This window comes from Thalassophryne amazonica, chromosome 14, assembly GCF_902500255.1.
Source record: "Thalassophryne amazonica chromosome 14, fThaAma1.1, whole genome shotgun sequence".
Classification (NCBI taxonomy): domain Eukaryota; kingdom Metazoa; phylum Chordata; class Actinopteri; order Batrachoidiformes; family Batrachoididae; genus Thalassophryne; species Thalassophryne amazonica.
In genome coordinates, this window is record NC_047116.1 from 21,182,907 (window position 1) to 21,210,168 (window position 27,262).

Genomic DNA, 27,262 nt, shown 5'->3' on the forward strand with positions numbered 1-27,262 from the left:
CACGTTCCAACTTACCCCCACTCGCGAACAAGACCCTGAGATACTTCAACTCTTCTACTTGAGGCAATAACTCTACCCTGACCCAGAGGGGGCAATCCACCCTTGAGCGAGGACCTTGGTCTCAGATTTGGAGGTGCTGATTCTCAGTCGCTTCACTCTGCTTTTTCACACTCACGCTTTCTAATAAAGCCACTAATAAGACTATATATGTATTTCCCTGCATAAATCAAAGGAGGGTTTCACTATGTAATGTGCAGTGAGTGACTCTAGAGGGCGCTGTGAGCTGAGGCTCTCTAGGCCTAATCCTAAAAGTGTCAGAACTGAGCCCAACTGAATGTTGGGAGTGAAGTTTTCAGGCTGCTGGAATGCTCAGTGGAAGAATCTGTTTCCACACTTTAATGATGCTTTTCAAAGTGAGGACTGACTGAGGAAGTGAACGACATGGTGTTAAAATACAAAATCCCCAAGTGATTTTTTTGCAGAAGGACACGAGCAGAGGTGAGTCTGACTTTAGTCGGCTTAGTGAGTGATGTTTGAGACATGATGTCAAATGCTTTAAACTTTTTCTGTTACAAAAAAACTTTAATATAATTCCAACCAGAATATGACATTATCCCACTAAATGCTTGATGGAAGTTTTAATGGAAGGAAATATCACGGGGCTGAGGAAAGATGATGAAAAGTCTTAATAATTCAGTGGACAAAATGTTCTTAATTGTCTGAGGAGCCACAGTGGATGGTTTGTTCTGTTTGTATGAAAAAGGCAGTTGAATAATCAAGAGGAAATAAAGCCCTGTTTGTTTTGTTATTTCTATAACTTGAGTCTATTTCTGGAGCAAACCTTCTTCAGATTCTCCCTGCAGGACACACAACATTCAGTTATTCACACAACAATTTATAGAAATTAACATTTTAGTTTTCATGCTGATGGTTTACACAGTTAGGCGCAGTTTGTGAAATAAAAAGTCAGTTGTTATCCTCTAATATTACACTACTACTACTAATAATAATAATCTAATTATCGGGGAGCAAGATTTCAAATACTGAATGTAGCGGTTTACAGTAAAATACTGTACAAAGAATCTATGGTATGTTACGGCAAATCATACAGTAACTTATTGGTGATTTTACAGCATTATTTTACAGTGTAACACACATTTGAGTGTGAAGAGCTCAGCAGCTAGTTGTCATAAAAAAAATTAGGCTGTAATTTTAACATTAGTTTTGAAATTTGCCTGCAATCTTCACTGTTTTTACTGATTGGCAGGTGAAGTGTCCAAATATATATGAACCAAATTTGTGTCTCTGTCAGACTCACTCAATTAACTGGAGATCCTTACATTCATTTGCTGTTACAGTAGCTGTCACTCGATGCGAGTGAGGCACTGTGGTGTTAAAGAAGTGTGATGTTTACGGTGTAATCACACCTTCATAGCTGTTTGGCTTTGGTATTCAATTTAAAAAAAAAATTGATTGATTGAATGAATTTAGTGCACATTCTATGGTGTTACACAGGAAATGAAAAAGTGAAATAGGTGTAAAAAAGATTAGTCCACATACACAGGAAAGAGAGATGTGCATGTGAACGAGTGGATTCAACGCTAAGATGAAGAAATTCTCAAGAGCCATATGCTTGATCGAGACGTGTTATCACTCTAAAATGCTTCATCGGGTTATTTTGTATAAATTAAATTAGAAAGTATTTTCCTCATGAAAAAACTTTACTATGATTATTAATTTTTATTTTTGTATGTTCACATTTTTCTAAAAAAATATATAGTTGGACATAGGTTGACTGTAATTTATTATTTAAATGAAATTAAGTTAAAATCACCACCACAAAAAGAAGGTAACACATTGCATTACTGAGTAGAATAGAGGTAAAATAAAACAATAGAAAAACAAATTAAATTATTTGGCTACTTAATAATATCAAAACCTTTAAATTAAGCTGGATCAACTTAATTAACCTCTTAGAGAACAAAGACAATCGTGTACTAACGCATTTAACTAAATGCTTTGTTAAACTTGAATTAGTCTGACTATCACACAATGACACCCCCTTAACAAAATAGAAAATATCACCAAATTTACACTCTTTAAAAACGTGGAAAAATTCTTCAATTGACAAAAGAACATTATGTACATATTACAATGTTCACACCACCTTCAGAGAGAGAGAGAGAGAATGTTTGTGTGTGTGTGTGTGTGTGTGTGTGTGAGTGAGTGAGTGAGTGAGTAAATGTGTGTGTGTGAGAGAGAGAGAGAGAGAGAGAGAGAGAGAGAGAGAGAGAGAGAGAGCGTGTGTGTGAAAGGGAGAGAGACAGTGAGAGAGAGAGAGAGAGTGAGTGTGAGAGTGAGAGAGACAGTGAGAGAGAGAGAGAGACAGTGAGAGAGAGAGAGAGAGAGAGACAGTGAGAGAGAGAGAGAGAGAGAGAGAGACAGTGAGAGAGAGAGAGAGACAGTGAGAGAGAGAGAGAGCGTGTGTGTGAAAGGGAGAGAGACAGTGAGCGAGAGAGAGAGAGAGACAGTGAGTGTGAGAGAGAGAGCGTGTGTGTGAAAGGGAGAGAGACAGTGAGAGAGAGAGAGAGAGTGAGTGTGAGAGTGAGAGAGACAGTGAGAGAGAGAGAGAGAGAGAGACAGTGAGAGAGAGAGAGAGAGAGAGAGAGAGAGACAGTGAGAGAGAGAGAGAGAGAGAGAGAGAGAGACAGTGAGAGAGAGAGAGAGAGAGACAGTGAGAGAGAGAGAGAGAGCGTGTGTGTGAAAGGGAGAGAGACAGTGAGAGAGAGAGAGAGAGACAGTGAGTGTGAGAGTGAGAGAGAGAGACAGTGAGAGAGAGAGAGAGAGAGAGAGAGAGTGTGAGAGTGAGAGAGACAGTGAGAGAGAGAGAGAGAGAGAGAGAGAGAGAGAGAGAGAGAGAGAGACAGTGAGAGAGAGAGAGAGACAGTGAGAGAGAGAGAGTGTGAGAGTGAGAGAGAGAGACAGTGAGTGTGAGAGTGAGAGAGAGAGAGAGACAGTGAGAGAGAGAGAGAGAGAGAGTGAGTGTGAGAGTGAGAGAGACAGTGAGAGAGAGAGAGAGAGACAGTGAGAGAGAGAGAGAGACAGTGAGAGAGAGAGAGAGTGTGAGAGTGAGAGAGAGAGAGAGACAGTGAGAGAGAGAGAGAGAGAGAGAGAGAGAGAGAGAGAGAGAGAGAGAGTGGAGACAGTGAGAGAGAGAGAGAGACAGTGAGTGTGAGAGTGAGAGACAGTGAGAGAGAGAGACAGTGAGAGAGAGAGAGTGAGTGTGAGAGTGAGAGAGACAGTGAGAGAGAGAGAGAGAGAGAGACAGTGAGAGAGTGAGAGAGACAGTGAGTGTGAGAGAGACAGTGAGAGAGAGAGACAGTGTGAGAGAGAGAGTGAGTGTGTGTGTGTGAGAGAGAGTGAGTGTGTGTGTGTGTGTGTGAGAGAGAGAGAGAGAGTGAGAGAGAGAGAGAGAGACAGTGAGAGTGAGAGAGAGACAGTGAGTGTGAGAGTGAGAGAGAGAGACAGTGAGAGAGAGAGAGTGAGTGTGTGTGTGTGAGACAGACAGTGAGAGAGAGAGAGAGAGAGAGAGAGAGTGAGAGAGAGAGAGAGAGAGAGAGACAGTGAGTGTGAGAGTGAGAGAGACAGTGAGAGAGAGAGTGTGTGTGTGTGTGTGTGTGTGTGTGTGTGTGTGTGTGTGTGTGTGTGTGTGTGTGTGTGAGAGAGAGAGAGAGAGAGTGAGAGAGAGAAAATTAAGGTAATATTTTGGATGAACATTACTGAGTGGATTGGAGGCAAAAAAGAAGCTTGAAAAACTTAAATTAAATAACTTGACTAACTAATAACACCAAAACCTTTAAATTAAATTGGTTAAAATTAATTAACAGTGTAGAGGACAAAGCAAATTAAGTTTACAAAACCACTTAATTAAATGTGTTGCTAAAGTTGGGTTTGTCTTACTATAAGTGTCTTGTGTGTACTCAGTGGCTGAGTTAGAATTTCTTTAAAAACATGCAAATTGCTATTTTAGGGTTTTGTTTTATTTTGTTTTTAAACTGAGCAAATCATTTGTTTTAGAGTGTGGAATACTCCAAAGAATATTTCACTTCTGTGAACTGATCCTGCAGCTTTGAACACTGTTACAAACAGCCCCGGCCTCCCCTATTACCATTATAACTAGTCTGCTGTCCCAATAAAGATCACAGCTTTGACCCCCTAAAACAAATAAAAAAACATCACTCATTTGTTTTATCTTCAATTTTCAATTTTCTCGTTTCCACACCAGGAGCAACATTCGGGAATAAATCCGAGCAGCTCGTCAGCTCACCTGAAGAGGTGGATGCGCTCCTTTCCATCCGCGCAGATCAGCAGCCTCCGTGACGTGTGCGCGCTGACAGTGAATGAAGCCTGACACGGTTTATAACGAGTCAGACAAACGTCTCTCCTCCAACCGGGATGTGCAATTATCATTAAACCACGAGAAAGATCTGATGTGCGCACCTCCATGCGCCTCCAAAAGGATCCCCGCCAAACTTTGGTGTCATTGATTTGATGAGTTTTGTCCCGTTTTAAACCTCCGAAGAGTTCTTCAACTTACTCCAGCAAAACACACGGAGACAAAATAAAAATAAATAAATATAACCCAAATGTCGTCGTCGCTCTTCCTGACTGACTGACAGCAGCTGCAGCGTCACGTATATCACTGACTGTAATCTAACGTTCCCGCATTTTTGTAGCAAGGGCTAAAATTCCGGCGCCCCAAAGCCATTAATTTTGGCAATGTTGATTTGCCAAATATTTATTAATTTTCCCTAGCAACTACATATGATTGGTTATTTCGCTGCACTTCAAGGGCGCTTTGAATGGCGCCCAAGATGAGGAACGTACATTTTCTGCTCCTGTAGGTGGAAATGCACTGTTGAATGAGAGTCAGTTGGAGGAAGTGTTGTTTTAATCATTCATATTACATGTAGGCACATACAAGTAAGTAAAACTGACATTGATAATACTTTTTAAATATATATATATATATATATATATATATATATATATATATATATATATATATATATATATATATATATATATATATATATATTATGACTTTTCCCCTCCACATCTACGAGGGCAGCACCCGAGCGCCCCCTATGGGCCGGCCGCCACTGACTTTAAACAATTTTTGAGATTAAGTATCTTATTGGGTGTGTATGTAAGAAAGCACTTTGTGGCTGTATGATTAGTGCTGATTTCTATGGTCTGGGCTGTGGGCCTTGGAATTTAGTGCACTGAACTTAAATACTTTAAGTGTAATAGTTATGCAAAGCATTTCATATTGCAAAAGATTTTAAATTAAATCAACTTGAACTTTAGTATACTGGACTTAATTACTTCAAGTGTAATAACTATGCAAAGCAGTTGATATTGCAAAATATTTTTTTAAGTTAAATGTACCCAAGATTTCATTAAACATTAATTAATTTTTTTAAGGCAACCACTTTCCCCAAATTTTTTAAGTAAACTTAACTTATCCTGCACTGAAAAAAGAACCAACTTTAAAAAGCATTAGAATTGGTAAAACCTGAATGAATTAAGTTGTTTGAACTTAAGTTTGTAAGTTAGAGTTGATCTAGAGTTGATCTAACTTACAAAATGACATTCAAACAACTTAATTCATTCAGGTTTTGCCATTTATAACACTTTTTTAAGTTGATTCAACTATTCTGTTCTTTCAGTGTGACTTACATTATAATGACAGAGGACAGAGCGAGTAAAAACACTACTATACTCTTTCTGCATCAAGTTTATTTCTTGTTTAATATTTTTACTTGAAGCTCATCTTGTACTGAGCTCTGGAGCTACATCTTCTCCACCTCAGTGACATTCGTCCTTCTGCCTGTTAAATGAGCAAAGATGGAGATGCTGATCCAGGCTTCCTGTAGGACCAGTCTGCAACTGTGTTTGCTCCTGCTGATGGTTGGAAGACCACGTGGTGCGTATGAAACACAAAAAGCTTAAATCGGTCACCCTGATATATACCGTCCTATTCATTATATCTGGGTTTTGTTTGTTTCAGGGAGAGTAACAGCACCAGAGCGTCTAGAAGCTCCGGTGGAGCAGCCGTTTACGTTGACTTGCAGCGTTTCAAGGCAGCGAGGTGAATCCTTGAGGCAGGTGCACTGGCTGGATGTCAAGAACAAGACGCTGCTGAGCTACCAGCCGGGTCACAGAGACAGTGTGAGCGGGCAGCAGCATGTGGAGCTCACGTCTTCCCCTAAGGACACCTCAGCTATCACCATCCGCAGGGTGAGCTTCCGTGATGAAGGCTGCTACACCTGCATCTTTGACATGCACCCTTCTGGATCGCAGCAGGGACAGACGTGCCTCACTGTTACCTGTAAGTTCAATCAATTCAATCAATTTTTTTATATAGCGCCAAATCACAACAAACAGTTGCCCCAAGGCGCTTTATATTGTAAGGCAAGGCCATACAATAATTATGTAAAACCCCAACGGTCAAAACGACCCCCTGTGAGCAAGCACTTGGCTACAGTGGGAAGGAAAAACTCCCTTTTAACAGGAAGAAACCTCCAGCAGAACCAGGCTCAGGGAGGGGCAGTCTTCTGCTGGGACTGGTTGGGGCTGAGGGAGAGAACCAGGAAAAAGACATGCTGTGGAGGGGAGCAGAGATCGATCACTAATGATTAAATGCAGAGTGGTGCATACAGAGCAAAAAGAGAAAGAAACAGTGCATCATGGGAACCCCCCAGCAGTCTACGTCTATAGCAGCATAAGTAAGGGATGGTTCAGGGTCACCTGATCCAGCCCTAACTATAAGCTTTAGCAAAAAGGAAAGTTTTAAGCCTAATCTTAAAAGTAGAGAGGGTGTCTGTCTCCCTGATCTGAATTGGGAGCTGGTTCCACAGGAGAGGAGCCTGAAAGCTGAAGGCTCTGCCTCCCATTCTACTCTTACAAACCCTAGGAACTACAAGTAAGCCTGCAGTCTGAGAGCGAAGCGCTCTATTGGGGTGATATGGTACTACGAGGTCCCTAAGATAAGATGGGACCTGATTATTCAAAACCTTATAAGTAAGAAGAAGCATTTTAAATTCTATTCTAGAATTAACAGGAAGCCAATGAAGAGAGGCCAATATGGGTGAGATATGCTCTCTCCTTCTAGTCCCCGTCAGTACTCTAGCTGCAGCATTTTGAATTAACTGAAGGCTTTTCAGGGAACTTTTAGGACAACCTGATAATAATGAATTACAATAGTCCAGCCTAGAGGAAATAAATGCATGAATTAGTTTTTCAGCATCACTCTGAGACAAGACCTTTCTGATTTTAGAGATATTGCGTAAATGCAAAAAAGCAGTCCTACATATTTGTATAATATGCGCTTTGAATGACATATCCTGATCAAAAATGACTCCAAGATTTCTCACAGTATTACTAGAGGTCAGGGTAATGCCATCCAGAGTAAGGATCTGGTTAGACACCATGTTTCTAAGATTTGTGGGGCCAAGTACAATAACTTCAGTTTTATCTGAGTTTAAAAGCAGGAAATTAGAGGTCATCCATGTCTTTATGTCTGTAAGACAATCCTGCAGTTTAGCTAATTGGTGTGTGTCCTCTGGCTTCACGGATAGATAAAGCTGGGTATCATCTGCATAACAATGAAAATTTAAGCAATACCGTCTAATAATACTGCCTAAGGGAAGCATGTATAAAGTGAATAAAATTGGTCCTAGCACAGAACCTTGTGGAACTCCATAATTAACTTTAGTCTGTGAAGAAGATTCCCCATTTACATGAACAAATTGTAATCTATTAGACAAATATGATTCAAACCACCGCAGCGCAGTGCCTTTAATACCTATGGCATGCTCTAATCTCTGTAATAAAATTTTATGGTCAACAGTATCAAAAGCAGCACTGAGGTCTAACAGAACAAGCACAGAGATGAGTCTACTGTCCGAGGCCATAAGAAGATCATTTGTAACCTTCACTAATGCTGTTTCTGTACTATGATGAATTCTAAAACCTGACTGAAACTCTTCAAATAGACCATTCCTCTGCAGATGATCAGTTAGCTGTTTTACAACTACCCTTTCAAGAATTTTTGAGAGAAAAGGAAGGTTGGAGATTGGCCTATAATTAGCTAAGATAGCTGGGTCAAGTGATGGCTTTTTAAGTAATGGTTTAATTACTGCCACCTTAAAAGCCTGTGGTACATAGCCAACTAACAAAGATAGATTGATCATATTTAAGATCGAAGCATTAAATAATGGTAGGGCTTCCTTGAGCAGCCTGGTAGGAATGGGGTCTAATAAACATGTTGATGGTTTGGATGAAGTAACTAATGAAAATAACTCAGACAGAACAATCGGAGAGAAAGAGTCTAACCAAATACCGGCATCACTGAAAGCAGCCAAAGATAACGATACGTCTTTGGGATGGTTATGAGTAATTTTTTCTCTAATAGTTAAAATTTTGTTAGCAAAGAAAGTCATGAAGTCATTACTAGTTAAAGTTAATGGAATACTCAGCTCAATAGAGCTCTGACTCTTTGTCAGCCTGGCTACAGTGCTGAAAAGAAACCTGGGGTTGTTCTTATTTTCTTCAATTAGTGATGAGTAGAAAGATGTCCTAGCTTTACGGAGGGCTTTTTTTATAGAGCAACAGACTCTTTTTCCAGGCTAAGTGAAGATCTTCTAAATTAGTGAGACGCCATTTCCTCTCCAATTTACGGGTTATCTGCTTTAAGCTACGAGTTTGTGAGTTATACCACCGAGTCAGGCACTTCTGATTTAAAGCTCTTTTTCAGAGGAGCTACAGCATCCAAAGTTGTCTTCAATGAGGATGTAAAACTATTGACGAGATACTCTATCTCACTTACAGAGTTTAGGTAGCTACTCTGCACTGTGTTGGTATATGGCATTAGAGAACATAAAGAAGGAATCATATCCTTAAACCTAGTTACAGCGCTTTCTGAAAGACTTCTAGTGTAATGAAACTTATTCCCCACTGCTGGGTAGTCCATCAGAGTAAATGTAAATGTTATTAAGAAGTTAGTGTCAGTAACTTGAGAGCATTGCTTCACAGGTGCTCCAGACTCTAAAAATGGTTTGAAGGGAAACATAGACTGGTCATAATATCTCCCTAAGATTCTTAACAACCCAGAACACATTAGAAAGACTAATCATGCACTTATACAAGCCAGACCCCCTGAATTTGGTTGATAAGTATCATTTGGAGGATATGAAGCTACATATGTTGTGAAAGTGTAGTGACACGGACCCACAACAGGGGGCGCAAATGAACGGTCAATAGATGAGCCAAAAGGTAACAATTAAATGTTGTGAAATGTGCACAACGAATATACAGACAATCTCAGAATATGATTACAGTCAAATTACAAAGGTGACGTGTGGGCAGGCTCGAGGATAGAAGACGTCTGTCCTGAGAAGGGCCGGAACCACACGATTTCTGCTACCACCGAACCTGGTGAATACTGGAGCCGCCAAGTCCCGAATTCCCAGGTGATCACCGTCTCCGACTGTCGGATCTGGGACTGCTGGCGAGAACAAAGACAGTCAAGTGTGGGTGTGTGTACACCCAGTAACAACAACGGTGGGACTGCCACCTCCACCTCTCACTCAATATGTGATGAGTACCGCAGTGATTCCTCAGGGGAAAAGAGTGCCGTCCTGCACCCACTCAGCTTCCACAGATAGAGGAACCGGTACTCCTGCAAACACTCACAATATACAGATATATTGCAACACAAACGGCTGAGGATATTACCTTCAATGAAGTACGATATCTCGGCGATGAGGTGGAGATGACGTCTGGGTTTTATGGAGTGAGGTGATGAAGAATGAGTGACAGCTGTCAGGAAGTAATGAGTAACAGCTGTCACTCCCGGCTGTGTCCATGGCGGCAGCGCCCTCTCGTGCCTGAAGCCCGCACTTCAGGCAGGGCGCCCTCTGGTGGTGGGCCAGCAGTACCTCCTCTTCTGGCGGCCCACACAACAACATATCTATATATGCCAACTAAATAGATCCTTTTCATTTGATTGGTGGATTATATGTCATGTGACATTCATTATTTGTCACTACCTTGTAATTTTTACCGTGCATGCTTCAATGATGCGATGAAGGTAAAACCAGTAACCGGAATGCTCACCTCCGTGTTGGTCTCTCAGGACAGCTTTCAGGTGGATTTCAGACGGCTTCCGGTTGCTTTTCAGTCGTGTGAATATCCGAGAAATTGAGCATGAGCTGGACATGCCCCAATATGTCCTGTAAGGCTTCATCACGGCGTTGCTTTGCGCCATGCAGCTCCACCGCGATGCGCGGGATTCCTCCGCACGTCTGTCTCAATGTGCCGAAAAAGTGCTGATGTCCACGTCTTCCGCAATTCCTGTGCTAGTCAGACAACATACCGGATCAAGACAGCGTCCAGTTTAGAAATGAATGGCACATTCCACTGTTACAGGAGTTTTTGTCATGGAAAGAGGAGCGGAGGAATTCCGTGCGTCGCGGCGGAGCCGCATGGCACAAAGCAACGCCGTGATGAAGCCTCACAGGACATGTTGGGGCATGTACAGCTCATGCTCAATTTCTCAGATATTCACACGACTGAAAAGCAACCGGAAGCCATCTGAAAGCCGTCCTGAGAGACCAACACGGAGGTGGTTTTGTCCCGCGCCATGAGCGGCACGGTGGCGCATTCATCCGCTTCTTTTTCCATGAAAAAAACTCCTGTAACAGTGGAATGTGCCAAAAAAGTGCTGATGTCCATGCCTTCTGCCTTTTTGTGAAAGTCAGACGACGTCCCGGATCAACAAAGCCTTCACATTGGAAATGATCTGGTTGTTTCAGCGGGGTTTGAGCCTGTCGATCGGCGCTCGGAGCGCGCTGCGCTCTCAGACACTGTGGGCGGTCTTTAAACCGGCTGGAGCACTCCTTAATCTGTGTAATCCCCATAAAATCGTCCCTGAAAGCCATCTTAATTTTCCGAATGGTGTCCACCTGGAGGTCTCTCACAGTTTCAGGAAAAAATTGATGCAGCAAAGCTCCAAATCATTCCGCCATTTCCTTAACAACGAGAGGGGTGGACCAGTGCTCACTCTAAGCCTGCTCACAGGCGAATGACGCAACCGACAGGCGTGAAAAAACTCAAGCATAGCATGAAGGTTCAAGCTTGGCTGATGCAATCACACGTGATTCAAATCCATATGGTTTTTGAAAAAAATAAAAAGGTCCGATACTTTTCTAACAGACCTCATATTTTCATTCATTGAAATATGGAATGTTTAATTCAACTGGGTTCCAACTTGTTTAATAGAATGTTCTTTTAACTTGTGCAAATATTCATACCATTGTGCTCATAAACATTCATTATTTGTATAGTATTGTGTAGTATCTTGATTTTACAGATTGATTTGATTTTATATGCATTTACCTACCACAATTGGTCACTGTGGGGTTGGTTTGAAAGAATGTTAAATCGCTGAGCTACATGATATTGATTGTTATCATACTAAAATTAACTCTAGAGTTATACATATCACTTTCAGAATAATATAGTTAGCATTTGCACCTTCAAGTGGTAGTTATGACCTCTCCTGGCCAATGCATTATAATAGAAAAAGGAAGCTCTCTCAAAGCATATGCACCAAAGCGTGTGACCGCATCCACAATAGAGTGCATAGCAGCAAATTTCCAGTTAGAGACATAGTGAACAGTTTTTAACTTACCTGAAAATTATGCAGACAGTGGGTTTCAGTGTGGACCTGCACACAATATACTTAACTGACTAAATAATGCACTTGTACAAATAATTAGTAGAGCTCACTTGAGAATAACCACACGTTTTTGTGAGTTGGTGGCCTGGAGGTTAGAGAGATGGGCTTGTAACCAGAGAATGCTTGGCTCTTTTTTTTAAGTTTTTTTAGTGCATACCAATATCTGAACCATAACAGAATGCACATGAACTGTCAGTCAATCAATTTTAGTTGCCAGATCTCTATAAGAAATAGTCCTGGTTGAGGTCATACAAAACTTTGTGACCTGCAGTTGTCACTTAAAAAAAAAACCTGAAACTACAAATTGGGCCACCAAAACTGTTTGCAACATCAAAAAGTCCAAAATATTTGTTGCTGTGGCATTAGAAAGGTTCCTTTAAGTAACTTTAGATGTCCTGCTGATGCACCTACTTCAAATTGCTTAATTGTAACCAGAGTCATTCTTATAAACTCTGGAAATACATAGTTAGGTTGACCTACCAACTTCATATCAGTTGACTACAGGGATTTCTGTGGGTACAAAGGCTTTTAACCCCTCAACAAAGAACACATAAGCCTGTGGAAGCTCAGTGAGTCATGTTAATAAAAAGCTGTGCAGCAATAGGAGGAGGAGAGCATATTTCCATAACCAGAAACAGCTGTTGCAAATTCCAATAACTGCCTCATATGTCTGAGTATTAGTATAGAACTCTGTCTGTTGTCTTTACCCATCGTTTGTTGACTCTTCTGATTCCCAGCCCAAGTTACTTCTGACAGCAACAAGATAGCAGTGAAGGGCAAGAAGGCTTTGCTCTCGTGTTCCTTCGGTTTGCCTGAAAAGGTGCAGCAGGTCGTATGGAGGCACACTGCTGCACAAGGGGACACCAGTGAGGTGGCCTCCTACGCAAAGAGGAGCGACCCCATGATTGAACCGGCGTTCCAGGGAAGGGTCTGGCTCAGTGCCTCCCTGTCCCACAGCGAGCTCACCATCCAGCCTGTTGCTATCCAGGATGAAGGCTGCTACACATGTGTGTACCAAATGCATCGCAATGGGAAAAAGAGCTCCACTGTTTGCCTGTCCACCTATGGTAAACACCTTTTGATGACTTTATAATGCACTTTTCCCAAAGGTTACACAGAAAGAAATGGTACTGCAAACCTGTGCCTCCAACTGGATAGTGCAAATACTGATCTATAAAAGAAAGAGTTTTTTCATACGATGACAATGATTAAAAGCTCAAACAAAACCTAAATTATTCTGAGTGCCAAGAAGGAAGTCATGCAGACACAAAGGAACTACAGCAGACTTAGGTGAAACCAAACTCATGATTTTAGCAAGTACACTTGCCAGTACTTCACCTTACAGCTATTTATAATCTGTGCAGACATGCACTACGAGGTCTCTTAGATAATAAACCGACCCTTTTATTTTTTTTTTTAACTATATGGATTTGAATGACATGCGATTACACCAATCATGCTTGAACCCTCGTGCGCATGTGTGAGTTTTTCACGCATGTCGGTGACGTCATTTCCCTGTGGGCAGGCCTTGAGTGAGATGTGGTCCCGCCCTCTCGGCTGAATTCCTTTGTTTCACACGCTGCTCGAGACGGCGCGCGTTGCTTTATCAAAAAATTTTCTGGACCTGTGAGGAATATCTGAGTGGACACTATTCGAGAAATTAAGCTGGTTTTCTGTGAAAGTTTAACGGCTGATGAGAGATTATGGGGTGTTTCTGTCGGTGTAAGGACTTCCCACGGAGCGGGACGTCCTGCAGCGCTTCCAGGCGCTGTCGTCGGCCTGTTTCGAGCTGAAACCATCCTAATTTAAGGCTTAATTCACCCAGGACATCGTGAGAGAACAGAGAAGATTCAGAAGAGGCCGGCATGAGGAATTTATGCGGACATTCCACTGTTTAAGGACATTTTTTTAATGAAAGACGTACGCGCAAATTCGCCGAGTCGTTTCCGTGACGACTCGGCAAATCTGTGTGCGCCGCGACAGGAAAAACACCTCCGTGTTGAAAACCATTTGTAGAATTCAGGCGGCTTTTAATGGCTTTCAACAAGTGAGTAACTGAGAAATTGTTTAACAGCTTGGGCATGTTCCAACTTGCCCGTTAAGATTTCCAACGGAGGTGTTTTTCCTGCCGCGACCCCCCGCGGTCGGGTCCAGCCCGACATGCGACTCTGCCCGCACGTTCTTTCATTACAAAATGACCGTTAACAATGGAATGTCCGAATAAACTCCTCATGCCGACTTCTTCTGAAAGTTCTCTGTTCTCTGACGACTTACTGCGTCAACAGAGCCTGAAATGTGGAAGTTTTCAACTTGAAACGGCGAGACGCTGCCGCCTCGAAGCGCAGATCGCCGTCAGGCGCCGTGGACCGTCCTTAAAGCGACACTACCAGACCAAAATCTCTCATCAGCCGTTAAAATTTTTACCGAAAACCAGCTGAATTTATTGAATGGTGTCCACTCAGTTGTGCCTTACAGTTTTGAAAAAAATTTTATCAAACAAAGCAACAGTCTCTGAGCCATTCCTAAACAATGAAAAAAATCGACGAGCGGGTGGACGACTCCTCACTCAAAGACTGCCCACAGGCGAATGACGTAACCGACAGGCGTGAAAAAACTCTCGCATGCCCACGAGGGTTCAAGCATGTCTGATGTAATCACACGTGATTCAAATCCATATGGTTTTTGAAAAAATAATAAGGTCGGATACTTTTCTAATAGACCTCGTATGTGCAGATGTGCTCTCTGTGCAGACGTGCATGCCTTGCAGAGGTGCACTGTTTGCAGATGTGTGCTCTGTGCAAAGGCGCAGTATCTACAGAGGTGATCTCTGTGCAGAGATGCAATATGTGCAGAGGTGCTCTCTGTGCAGTGTGTGCAGAGGTGCTCTCTGTACAGAGGTGCATTGTCTGCAGATACGCTTGCTGTGCAGATGTGTACTCTGTGCAGAGGTGTGTTGTGTGCAGGGCTGCACTGTGTGCAGAGGTGCACTCTGGGCAGAGATGCACATTGTGCAGAGGTGCGTTATGTGTAGAGATGCACTCTGCATGTGTGCAAAGGCGAAGCATCTGGTCCGAAGACCTCTCATATAAATACATGTCTCAGCCCATTGATTTCTATTTATTGTGTGGCTTTATTTTTTAAATCAGTATGCCACTGAAGATGCACACTAGGGGAACCCAGAGATGAGGTGGTGAAATGAACATGATTCCATGATTCCAGAGACTGTAGCTGTGATGTGTATTAACATATTGATCGGCAGAATATATATGAGCTAACTCACACACTCATCTTCAACCGCTTATCCAAGATTAATGTCACGCGGGGCTGGAGCCTATCCCAGCAGACATAGGACGTGAGGCAGTGTACACCCTGGACAGGACGCCAGTCTGTTGCAGGGCCACAAATACACAAACACATTCACACCCGCACAAGGTTCCCAATCCAGCTAGCCTGCATGTCTTTGGATGTGGGAGGGAGCCAGAGCACCTGGAGAGAACCCACGCAAACATGGGGAGAACATGCAAACTTCACACAGAAAGGCCACAGGTGGGAATCGCTCCCATGACCTTCTTGCTGTGAGGCGACAGTGCTAACCACGAAGCCACCGTGCTGTCCTCACTGTTTTCAAATAGTATCCAAAATTGGTATTACCTGTTATTTTATAATTTGCTTACATATGAGTGTAATCAAATATTGCCGACCCTGCTGATGCATGCTACTTACACATTTCGCACACACTTCCAAAAAAACTGAAATGTCTTTAACAATACTGTTCTTCTTCTTCTTCTTCTTCTTTTGGTGGCAACAATGTACACAATCAGGTATCAAAAATCCCCGATGGAAGACTACCCTACAACTAACTGAGATTAAAGCCAGCTGAATACAAAATTAAACATAAAGCAAACTGAAATGCTAGCTGAATGTGAAACTAACTTAAGTTAAAGTTAACAGAATCTAAAATAGGTTTCACATTCACATTATCTATCTTAAGTGAACCTGATCATGAAGCTCAGTGAATTTTACATTAAACAAATATAAAGCTAAATGAAATGCTAGCTAAATGTAAAACTAATTTAGCTCAAAGATAACGGAATCTAAAATAGCTTTGAGATTTACGTTATCTATCTTAAGTGAACCTAAAAGTAACTGCTGATCATGAAGCTCAGTGAATCTTACATGAAACAAATGTAAAGCTAAATGAAATGCTAGCTGAATGTAAAGCTAATTTAGCTTTAAGGTAACAGAATCTAAAATATTTCATATTTACTTTAGCTATCTTTATAAGTGAACCTTAAAGTAACTGCTAAACATAAAGCTCAGTGACTCTCACATGAAATGAATATAAAGCTAAATGAACATGAATATGAAGTGCAAAGCTAGATAAATGTAAGAACTAACGGAATCTATAAATGAACTGAATATAACGCTAAGAGAGTATCAAGTTATCTTTAAACAGTGAAAAAACGTCAGTCTGTTGTTTGGAACGTATGCCGCGTTGGGCTAGGCTAAGCTACGGTCTGACACAGACACATTCATGTGTGGACGTGAAGAATGGACCATTGGATGGAGGTGGAATGATGGAGGCTGGGTGCGAGGTCCTGATGACTGTGTCAGTGTTTGCAGCAAACACTGAGTCCCTCTGTCTTCCTGTCTCTCTCTGTTCTTTGTCTCCTCCTTTTTGCTCATTTTCCCACTCTTGTTTTCTCCCTCTCCTTTTATGCTCACAGTTCTACAAGCTAACAGATGTGCTTTGTGTGAAATGTAACTGTAAACTCAGCTGTACTATTATCAAGGCAGGTGCAGTGTCATATCTAATATTAATAGAGTCCAAATTTTACTATTCAAAACAGTTGATTGACATGTTGTATTAAGTTCAACATGATTACCACATTTTGACAAAAATATTCTGAACTACACATTTTCAATGGGCTAATATAGGCCACAGGGTGCATTAAAAGTGATCTAAACATCTGTAGCCATAAATACTTCATAGATAAAGAGGCAAACAATCCAAAAACAAAATTACATTTAACCCTCTTAAAAAAATCTTATGTTTCCGCGTCTGCTGCTTTAAATGGAAAAGAACTGCTACTGGCCACACCCCCTCTCCTCAGGGAGGGGGAGCAGGGGTTAGAGTGCCTTAACTGAGAGAGTGGCGTCAAGTCAGAACATGGTGCCATTTTGGTTCCAACTGCGCTGAATTACTGAATGAACCTTTTATGTTTTCAACATTTTTTAAAATCATTTAACCACATACAGCAACACATCCAGGTACAAGTACGATCAAAATAAATATAAAAATAGGGAATCTGTACATCTTGAAGCCCTTGCTGTGTCTATTTGTGCATCCAAATGCACAGCAACCCATCATTTTCAGCAAATAAATAAATAAAATAGCTGGATTTCCATGCAGACACATTAACAGTGAATGCTATTTTGAAACCAAGATGGCGCCATGTGTCACGTAACCAGTTTTTTTCGACTCGTCATGTCACTACTCTTTCAATTAAGGCACTCTAGCAGGGGTTGATGTAATGTGGGTCTGTTACACCAAGGATGAAATTAAATTCAAGACTTTACGAGACCCCTTTTAAAAATTAGTCATTTGAGGCTTGCATTTTGCTTGTAGGAAGACATTAGTATTTTGGGACTTTGCAAATGGTTCACAAAAAAACTATATATCAGTATAAACATTTTACTCAATGTGGACCAGTTTTCAAGGTTTGAAAAATTCTTGAACTCCCAACAATATTTAACTATAACGGGTAAATAAAAATAAATTTTTCATACTATTACTTACAGTACCCTCCAAAAGTACTGGAACACTTGGTGTTTCATACATTTGAATTTGTTTATGCCATTTCATATACAAAAAAAATAAAATTTAAAAAAAATACAGATTTCTAAACTTATCTTCCTTAAACTCAAACTGAAAGCAAATCTCTTGTCTGAAGACAGCTGGCTATAAAACTGATTATTCACAGGTATTATACCAAAGCATGCCATTACTTATGCAACCCATCAACTTGGCTTTTATATTTTTAATTAATGTATATCAAGTTGTTGAGATTTGCTTTCAGTTTGAGTTTAAGGAAGATAATTTTAGAAATTTGTATTTTTTTTTCTGTATTTGAAATGGCATAAACAAATTAAAATGTGTGAAATACCAAGTGTTTAATGCAACAAATCAAAAAAAGCAGGGCCGGCCCAAGCCTTTATGGGGCCTTAAGCAGAATTTCATTTGGGGGCCCCCCTACCATCACCTCAGCACCAGATGCCTCATTATTCCATCGGCTACACTGTTATGTGTGTAACGTACCCACAGTCATTAGCATTATTTGTAATTATCTTACATCATACAGGTGTCATTCTTGTTTTTAACCTTAAAGGGGTAGCAAACTCATAAATATGTTTTAATTAACTTCTACATACAGAGTGATGTGTAAGTATGGCTCATTAATTTAACTATTTGAAAGTAACATCAGCAGGCAGGAGACTGCATTTATAGTAAACACGTTAAATAGTTTAATTTCTTTCAGATGTGCAATGGTGTGCAAAATGTTCAGTATCCAAATACAAAATAGAATCAAATTACATTCACATTATCTTACAGAAAAATGAAGTTGTAATCAAAATTAAATACTTAAATAATCTCCAGAAAGAACATAGAAATCCACAACATAACAGCAATGTGTGTGCATAGCAATGCACAAACATTGCACTGGGGGCTATTGCTTTAACTTTGACCTGCAAACCATTGAGAGCTGAGCTACTTTTCCCCACCTTTTGCACCAAATTAATGAGAAGTTGATCTGCCCTGCTGTTTAACTCTAAGTTTTTCTTCGTAAGGAAGACTATCAAATGGCTTCGCCAAAATCCGGTCCACAACATTAAAATTGTCTGCCATTATGTGCAGCTCGCTAGCTGGGACTGGCGCGAGGCTAGTGTGAAGTGTGTCCGCCTGTGAGTGCTTTGTGACGGTGGAGGAGCTCAGCAGCACCCGCTGCTCGGTAGGGACACAAACTGCGATAGAAGTCAGAAAGAGTGATAGAAGTCAGTCTCCAAACACAAGCAGCTACAAAAGAACCCACCACAAATAGAAGCTTGATTTGTCGCTAGTCGTTTTTAACAAAGAAAACGCCGCTAAGAGGATTAAGAAAGTCTCCGGTTCAACTCAGAACAGAATGAAAATCAGTGTTGCCAGATAGGAAATATGCAACTATCGTACCAAAACCTCAAAATTATCGTATTTTGGGAGAAATTATCGTACACAAACAAAACGCATACAACGTAACCATTTTAGCAGGTTTTTTTTTTTTTTTTCCCCAGTGGTGACGGGGGTGGGCTAAGCTACGTATGTGCGCATGTGCAGCCAAAACAGTCTACATTACAGGTCAGTTGTCTCGGGTTCAGGGAGGGGGCAGGGCCGAGAATTGGGAACTCGTTACTTTGTATGGAGAGGGGGTGGGCTTTCAAATGACGTTGTCTCCGGCCGACCAAAGCTAGCAGCAGCCCTGTGTGTGGTGTGTCTTTGATGCCGTCTGAGTGCAAAACCTGCGAAATGATTCTTGGGTGTCAGAGAGAAATGCGTGTTTGAGCAACCAACTGAAATTATTGATCGTACATCGTACAAACGATCGTACAAATACGATAATTACCGTACACCTGGCAACACTGATGAAAATGCTCCCACGGATGTTTACACCAAAAGATCGCTGATTCGCTCATTCAGCCTCAGACAGATCATCCAATCATCATGCAGAAGCTGCGCGTCCGGGCCAGCCGAGGCCAGCCCACTGCCCCATAGACCCCAGACACGCTGAGCGTCCGATGGGCGGGACAAAGCCCAGCATTTATCCAATGACTCGTCTCGTTTTGTTGCATGATTTGTGTCGCTATTGAACTCGGTGGACGCTCAGCGTCCGCACTGTTTAAAGCACCGTGAAGCTGCGGGTTTGAGTGAGAGGAAAGCCGCGTCGTTACCAGTGATAAGAAGCTGATTCTGAACAAAAGTTGAGCGCGTTGTAGAGCATATTTAGTCAATGACATGTACACACAACAGTATATATTTGATCACTTATTTGTTGACATTTTAGGGGAAGCTGAGCTTCCCTTACAGTCTTAGAGCAATCGCCTCTGACTTTAAGACACTTAAAGCACTTTACACTAAACGAACGGAGCATTTCACAAATAATGACAACAAAAATTGTAATACTGGACATGCAAACCTACCTTTGTCTTGTTTTTTCTCGTCTTCCAACTTCTTCTTTTTTCTTTTCTCCACTCCAGAGGGATAATTTCTTTTCTGAGACATGACTTACACTCACTTCTTTCCTCACGATTAGTCATCGACCACCTGACCCAAGCGGTGCATCTAACCAACGGTGGCAGGAGCCAACAGGAGGCATCAATTGACCTAGTATTGGTATTTTGTCAAAATGAATTTATTTTTTTCGGGTGTAATACAATTTCGTTTAAATTATTCAATATTATTTTAATTTCATGTATATATTTACTTTTTTATCACAACGTCTCGGTGCTCTCGGGGCCCCCTGGTGGCGTGGAGGCCCTAAGCGACCGCGTAGTTGGCGTATGCCTTGGGCCGGCTCTGCAAAAAAGTCCTTAGAACGCTAACAAAAACCCGTTCCTTCAATAGCTTCAGAAAATAGAGTACACCTCGTACAAAATCTTTAGTTAATGAAGGGGACAAATAAATGGAAGAAGTATTAACAATAACACCAGGTTTGTAATTTCTAAAAATATACATGAATATACATTAAAGTGCAAAGAATACACATCAGTTTCACCACATGAATGTCAAAAATGGTCTGAAATGCCCCAATTTATACATTTTAGAAAATTGATTGTTTGACATTATACAATTTAACAATTGTTTGAAATTGCTTAATTACTTTTTGCGTGTTTCATTGATTCTTGCAAGGACATCTTACTACTAAGAAGGCAGTTGGTAGGTTTCTAAATGTAACATGCAAGGATTAAAATTAGTAAAAGTTGAAATTAGCACATCTTTCCAGGCATTTTATTTTAAATAAATAACTCAATCTGTTTTTAATTTCCATTTTTATTTAAAACATTAGATATTGTGTTATTTATTGCATACAATAGGAGTAAACATAAATATATTGTATTAAACAAACAAAAAAAAAAAACAGTTTCATCATCCAGAATTATGGGATTGTTATTTGATTCCATCCCAGTCTCTGGTACAAAGGGGTGCACACCCTCAGGGTATAACAAAATGCTACAAATGTGGGGGCCATGTGCAGCCAAAAAATAAGTTCTTGCCAACAAAAATTTTCTGAGCTGCAGTGCTTCATATTCCTCACCCAACCATCAGAACAGAGAATTGAAAACAGGAATTCACATACCACATGTGATCCAGAAGCTTACAGATTTCTCTCAGGTATCAACTGAGTAAATTCTTGTACTTGAATATAACTCATCGGTGTGTTTGCAGGTATAATGTGTATTTGCGAGTGTTGCAGTTGCAACTGTGGGTCCAGCTTGACCTTTTGTTTCTTTCAGTGCTCCCCAAACCTCAGGTGAGCTACAAGACCACGTCGGCGGGCGTGATCGAAGCCAACTGCACCTCTGTATCACGCCCCCCTGTGGAGATCGTGTGGAACGTGGAGAGAGATAACCGCACGATGGGGCCGCCACTGACAACGCAGCTCCCGCAGGAAGATGGGACCACACTCGTCATCAGTACGCTGACCGTCCAATCAGGGCTCCTGAAAGATGTTTCCATTAAGTGCTTGGTGCACCACAAAGGACTCGAGACACCGATTGCTGTATCCATGAACACTAAAAGTGAGGTTTTTTTTGTGATGCTTTTCCACTGTTAATGAACTTATTTGAGTAAAATATTTGTCTTAAATAATCTGTGTAAATAGTTTGCATTGAATTATGGTGATGTTTCACAGGCGAATGTGTGTTGGTTTCTCATCATAAGCTGCCTTGATCTTGTTAACCCTGATTACCTGAGCATTTGTTGATTGAATGCAACAAGGTTTCCAAACAATTACAGCGCCTCACTATGGCTAGCTAATTTTTCAGCTTCGCTTGACGTTATTGACGTCAGAGGTCTGATACATTTGTTTGCCTCAGGAGAGCAGAGGTTTATGCAGAAATGTATTTCAGTATCTCGTCTACAACCCCTGGCAAAAATTATGGAATCACCGGCCTCGGAGGATGTTCATTCAGTTGTTTAATTTTGTAGAAAAAAAGCAGATCACAGACATGACACAAAACTAAAGTCATTTCAAATGGCAACTTTCTGGCTTTAAGAAACACTATAAGAAATCAAGAAAAAAAAATTGTGGCAGTCAGTAACGGTTACTTTTTTAGACCAAGCAGAGGGAAAAAAATATGGAATCAAATCAATTCTGAGGAAAAAATTATGGAATCATGAAAAACAAAAGAACGCTCCAACACATCACTAGTATTTTGTTGCACCACCTCTGGCTTTTATAACAGCTTGCAGTCTCTGAGGCATGGACTTAATGAGTGACAAACAGTACTCTTCATCAATCTGGCTCCAACTTTCTCTGATTGCTGTTGCCAGATCAGCTTTGCAGGTTGGAGCCTTGTCATAGACCATTTTCTTCAACTTCCACCAAAGATTTTCAATTGGATTAAGATTCGGACTATTTGCAGGCCATGACATTGACCTTATGTGTCTTTTTGCAAGGAATGTTTTCACAGTTTTTGCTCTATGGCAAGATGCATTATCATCTTGAAAAATGATTTCATCATCCCCAAACATCCTTTCAGTTGATGGGATAAGAAAAGTGTCCAAAATATCAACGTAAACTTGTGCATTTATTGGTGATGTAATGACAGCCATCTCCCCAGTGCCTTTACCTGACATGCAGCCCCATATCATCAATGACTGTGGAAATTTACATGTTCTCTTCAGGCAGTCATCTTTATAAATCTCATTGGAACGGCACCAAACAAAAGTTCCAGCATCATCACCTTGCCCAATGCAGATTCGAGATTCATCACTGAATATGACTTTCATCCAGTCATCCACAGTCCACGATTGCTTTTCCTTAGCCCATTGTAACCTTGTTTTTTCTGTTTAGGTGTTAATGATGGCTTTCGTTTAGCTTTTCTGTATGTAAATCCAATTTCCTTTAGGCGGTTTCTTACAGTTCGGTCACAGACGACTCCAGTTTCCTCCCATTCATTCCTCATTTGTTTTGTTGTGCATTTTCGATTTTTGAGACATATTGCTTTAAGTTTTCTGTCTTGACGCTTTGATGTCTTCCTTGGTCTACCAGTATGTTTGCCTTTAACAACCTTCCCATGTTGTTTGTATTTGGTCCAGAGTTTAGACACAGCTGACTGTGAACAACCAACATCTTTTGCAACATTGAGTGATGATTTACCCTCTTTTAAGAGTTTGATAATCCTCTCCTTTGTTTCAATTGACATCTCTCGTGTTTGAGCCATGATTCATGTCAGTCCACTTGGTGCAACAGCTCTCCAAGGTGTAATCACTCCTTTTTAGATGCAGACTAACGAGCAGATCTGATTTGATGCAGGTGTTAGTTTTGGGGATGAAAATTTACAGGGTGATTCTATAATTTATTCCTCAGAATTGAGTGATTTCATATTTTTTTTTCCCTCTGCTTGATCTAAAAAAGTAACTGTTACTGACTGCCACAATTTTTTTTCTTGATTTCTTATAGTGTTTCTTAAAGCCAGAAAGTTGCCATTTGAAATGACTTTAGTTTTGTGTCATGTCTGTGATCTGCTTTTTTTTCTAGAAAATTAAACAACTGAATGAACATCCTCCGAGGTCGGTGATTCCATAATTTTTGCCAGGGGTTGTAGTTCCCTGAGATATACGAGTACCACTATAACGTACCTATAACGTATTTTATACAATGGCCTCAGAGTTTACCTTGACAATAGCCATGGGAAGTGGAGGTGCAGCACCCCCTGCTGGAAAAGCAGATTTCCCAGAAACCACTGCCAGATGAAAAAAAGACAACCCAGTCTCACGGCATGTTGTGATTCAGCAGCACGAAAAATACATTAATCTATTGGTTCGTGATATTGTCACGAAAAGTCCAAAATGTTCGTCACGGGAGCAGGAATTGATTTGAATACATTCCGTGACGGATGCACAAAATTAAAAGTGAAGTCAGGAGTGGTTATGGTTATGGTTAGTGTTGGGGGTAGAGGTAGGGTTAGTAATAGTGAGTTTAAAAAAACCCTGTCATGAAAATTTGAATCATTTCGTGACGGGAGCATGAAATAAACCGTGAGACTAGGCTGCAAAAAAATGATAATAAAATACAAGGGGGCGAATGAGACATTTTAAGCCTAACCCACAAAAAGTAGGGTGTGGTTTTCCACCTTTTGCATTCTGAGAAATCAACATTTTCTCACTTGTAAAAACCGTGTAACTGTTTGAATAGCCTAAGCAGTGGGTCACCCCTCTGAGTCTGGTCTGCTTGAGGTTTCTTCCTCAGCATCATCAATGGGAGTTTTTCATCACCATTGTCACCTGTGTGCTTGCGCTAGGGCAGGGGTCACCAACCCTGTTCCTGGAGGGCACCTGTGCTGCATGTTTTCCACATTTACCTACTCAAGTCACATCTGATTTTTTTTTTTAAGTGCTGTTTTCCATATCTTGATTGGCTGAGTACATCTGATAGAGTTAATTGCCTGGGAATGGATGAGGGAGAGTTAGAAAACATGCAGGGCAGGCACCCTCCAGGAACAGGGTTGGTGACCCCTGCTCTAGGGTTTGGTAATGTTAGAAGCACCAGTAGGCCATGGGCCAAGCAGGTTTTCGGTACCACTTAAGGGGACGAAACAACACTTAGAATCTAACCTCAGTGTACCATGATCTACACAAAAATGCATGATAGTCATCCCAGGGTGGTAGCTGTAGCCAGGTAGGGGTCAATGAAGAATTACACAGAGGTCAAACTTTAAAAATGTTCCAGTCATGTTGAAAACTATATCACATTGCTTGTCTGATCATAACAATTCCAAAAAGGTATAGTTTGTACCAGCTATGATGGAATGTTCTGGAGTTATGGGGTAAAAACAGCAAAAATGGTGACAAAGGTTAAGTTCAGTTTGTACAGGGGTCAAAATTTAAAGTTGCTCCAATTTCTGTAAAAAATTATGCAAATTATTATTTGTGTTAATAGGGTTCTAATAAGGAATAGTTTGCACCATCTGTCGTGCTTAGTTTTCATGTTACAGGGTAAAATATGTCACATGTCATAGAATCCAATGGATGTTGACCTTGTTTGACTACTTTGGAAACCAAACATTCAACACAGTCAAAATTATTCCATTTATTAATCCTTTTATTTCAACCAATAATTTGCATCATTTTTTACTGAAACTGATGCAACTTTAACTTTTGACCCTGGTGCAAACTGAAACTGTTCTTTTGTCACCATTTTTTCCATTTTTACCCCATAACTCCAGAACATTACATCATAGATAGTCCAAACTATATCTTTTTGGAATCGTTATGATCAGACAAGTGATGTGATATAGTTTTCAGCATGATTGGAGCATTTTTAAAGTTTGACCTCTGTGTAATTCTTCATTGACCCCTACCTGGCTACAGCTACTACCCTGGGATGGCTATCATACATTTTTGTGTAGGCCATGGTGCACTGAGGCTGGATTCTAAGTGTTGTTTCTTCCCTTTAAGTGGTACCGATTAGGTCAAAATTGATGACTGGCTCATGGACTACAGGTAAGTGGTGTGAAGCACCTTGAGACATCTTTGTTGTGATGTGGTGCTATATAAATGAAATAAATTGAAACTCAGGTGGACACTCTAGCAAGGAGGCTAAAATCTAGGACTCTATTATTTGTCGCTAGAATGCCTTTTAGTCACTGCACGGCACGTGGTGGCTACCATTACATTGGGACAGACGGCCAATGTAGCTTGGCTAGTTGGCATACTTGTTGGCCTACTTTGGAAGGAAATAATGTCAGGCCAGGCTGTGGTAAAGCCATTGGTCTTATGGATGAGGACTGTAGGAAAAAACACAAGACATTAACACTGAAGTCTAAACATAATTAGTCACAGGTTATGAAATACAATGTCGAAACAGGCACAGGGTTGGCGTACCATTGCAAATTTCAACACAGTTTATCTGCTGAGCAGTGGATATTGATTCTGGCAAGTATAAGCTGTACACTGATCCATTCTCTGTGTTTTTTCTTCCCAGTCGGGACGGCTCTGGCCATCCTCATCTCGGTCACCACAGTTGCAGCTCTGCTGGTTTTATCACTCTGCTTCTGCCTCTGGAAATGTTTTTTACGCAAAGGTGGTGAGTGAGTTTAGTGTGTGTGCACTGTGTTATTCCTACTATAGTAGAAAGGATTTGCAGTCTGCTTCCTTGTGTAAAATAATGAAATAAAAATGTCTAAATACTGAAAATGCAGTAGTTCTCAGTGGGAAGGTGCTTCAACAGTGACATTACTTGACAACAATCTTGAATTTTGAGGACTAGACATCAGAAAATCAGAGTCGTGGGGTCACTGGATTGAAGTATTTGGCAATTCTGAGATCTTTGGAGGAAAATGAAGGTCCAAGTCTTTTGGTTCCTGGTACTTCCTGTCTTATTGTATAGTTGTCAGATGTGAATGCTAAGCAGATACCTGAGGTGACAACTAGATGTCCTTGGGTACCACTTGGGTATCCTTGGCTCCTGCTGGAATGACTTTGTGTCAATCACATGGTTACGTGTTATTTGTATTGTGAGGGAATGTCTGACACAACACTTTGGCCATGTGGTGTTTTTCTCTGAGCGTGATCCAGCACGCAGGTGTCTCAGTGTTGAGGAACCCAGTGATTAGAGAATACCAAGAGGGTGCCCATGTTTCACGTGGTTGTGGCAGGTAGATCATGTTTTAAGAGGTGGGATTGAACTCTTTTCTGCCTGAGTGGTCGCCAACCAGGACCCAAGGCCTTCCCACCGTGTGGTGGATGTGGTAATGTGCAGCAGCACCCCGCTGTGGGACAACAACTGATCAGAACCAGTAGTAACAGCAGCAGTGAGAGAGATACTGCTGCTATAACTTTTTTCAGTCAGATGTGACATAAATGTTTTAAATAATTTAAGAATTTATTCTTTCATTTTGCTCTGTCTCCTTCCAGCTGATTAATCTGTCCACTTCGTGACAGTGTGAAAAGAAGACGCAGCACATTCTCGTCATCAGGGGAGGTGACACAGTGTCATACACCAGTGGGATTTCTTATACAATCCTAATTATGACCACATCTGAACATTGACTTTTAACTGTGCCGCTGTGACTCTGATGTAATCATCAGACTGTGTTGACAAGCTGTGGAATTGTTGAGCAGATGCTCTGGATTCACTTGAAGGTGACTTTACCATAAACAGGAGAGTAACAAATGTATTAAAATGTTTGTGCTGATTT

General features: G+C 41.0%; 1 protein-coding gene across 1 annotated transcript; it reads left to right on the forward strand.

Annotated features, from left to right (window-relative positions):
* The first annotated feature begins 316 nt into the window (after positions 1-316).
* On the forward strand, positions 317-27,262 carry zgc:113337 (uncharacterized protein LOC503741 homolog). The gene is made up of 7 exons (XM_034186778.1): positions 317-498; positions 5,832-5,989; positions 6,074-6,394; positions 12,544-12,873; positions 21,353-21,637; positions 26,047-26,148; positions 26,979-27,262. The coding sequence occupies exons 2-7, from the start codon at positions 5,911-5,913 to the stop codon at positions 26,984-26,986; spliced, it is 1,125 nt and encodes a 374-aa protein (XP_034042669.1). The 5' UTR covers positions 317-498; positions 5,832-5,910; the 3' UTR covers positions 26,987-27,262.

What these genes read in the sequence shown, in the direction of transcription:
- zgc:113337 (XM_034186778.1), top strand. Translation starts at nt 5,911, where the DNA reads ATGGAGATGCTGATCCAGGCTTCCTGTAGGACCAGTCTGCAACTGTGT. An exon ending in TGTTTGCCTGTCCACCTATG is followed by an intron (nt 12,874 to 21,352) that starts GTAAACACCTTT and finishes TGTTTCTTTCAG; the next exon opens with TGCTCCCCAAACCTCAGGTG. An exon ending in TGTATCCATGAACACTAAAA is followed by an intron (nt 21,638 to 26,046) that starts GTGAGGTTTTTT and finishes TTTTCTTCCCAG; the next exon opens with TCGGGACGGCTCTGGCCATC.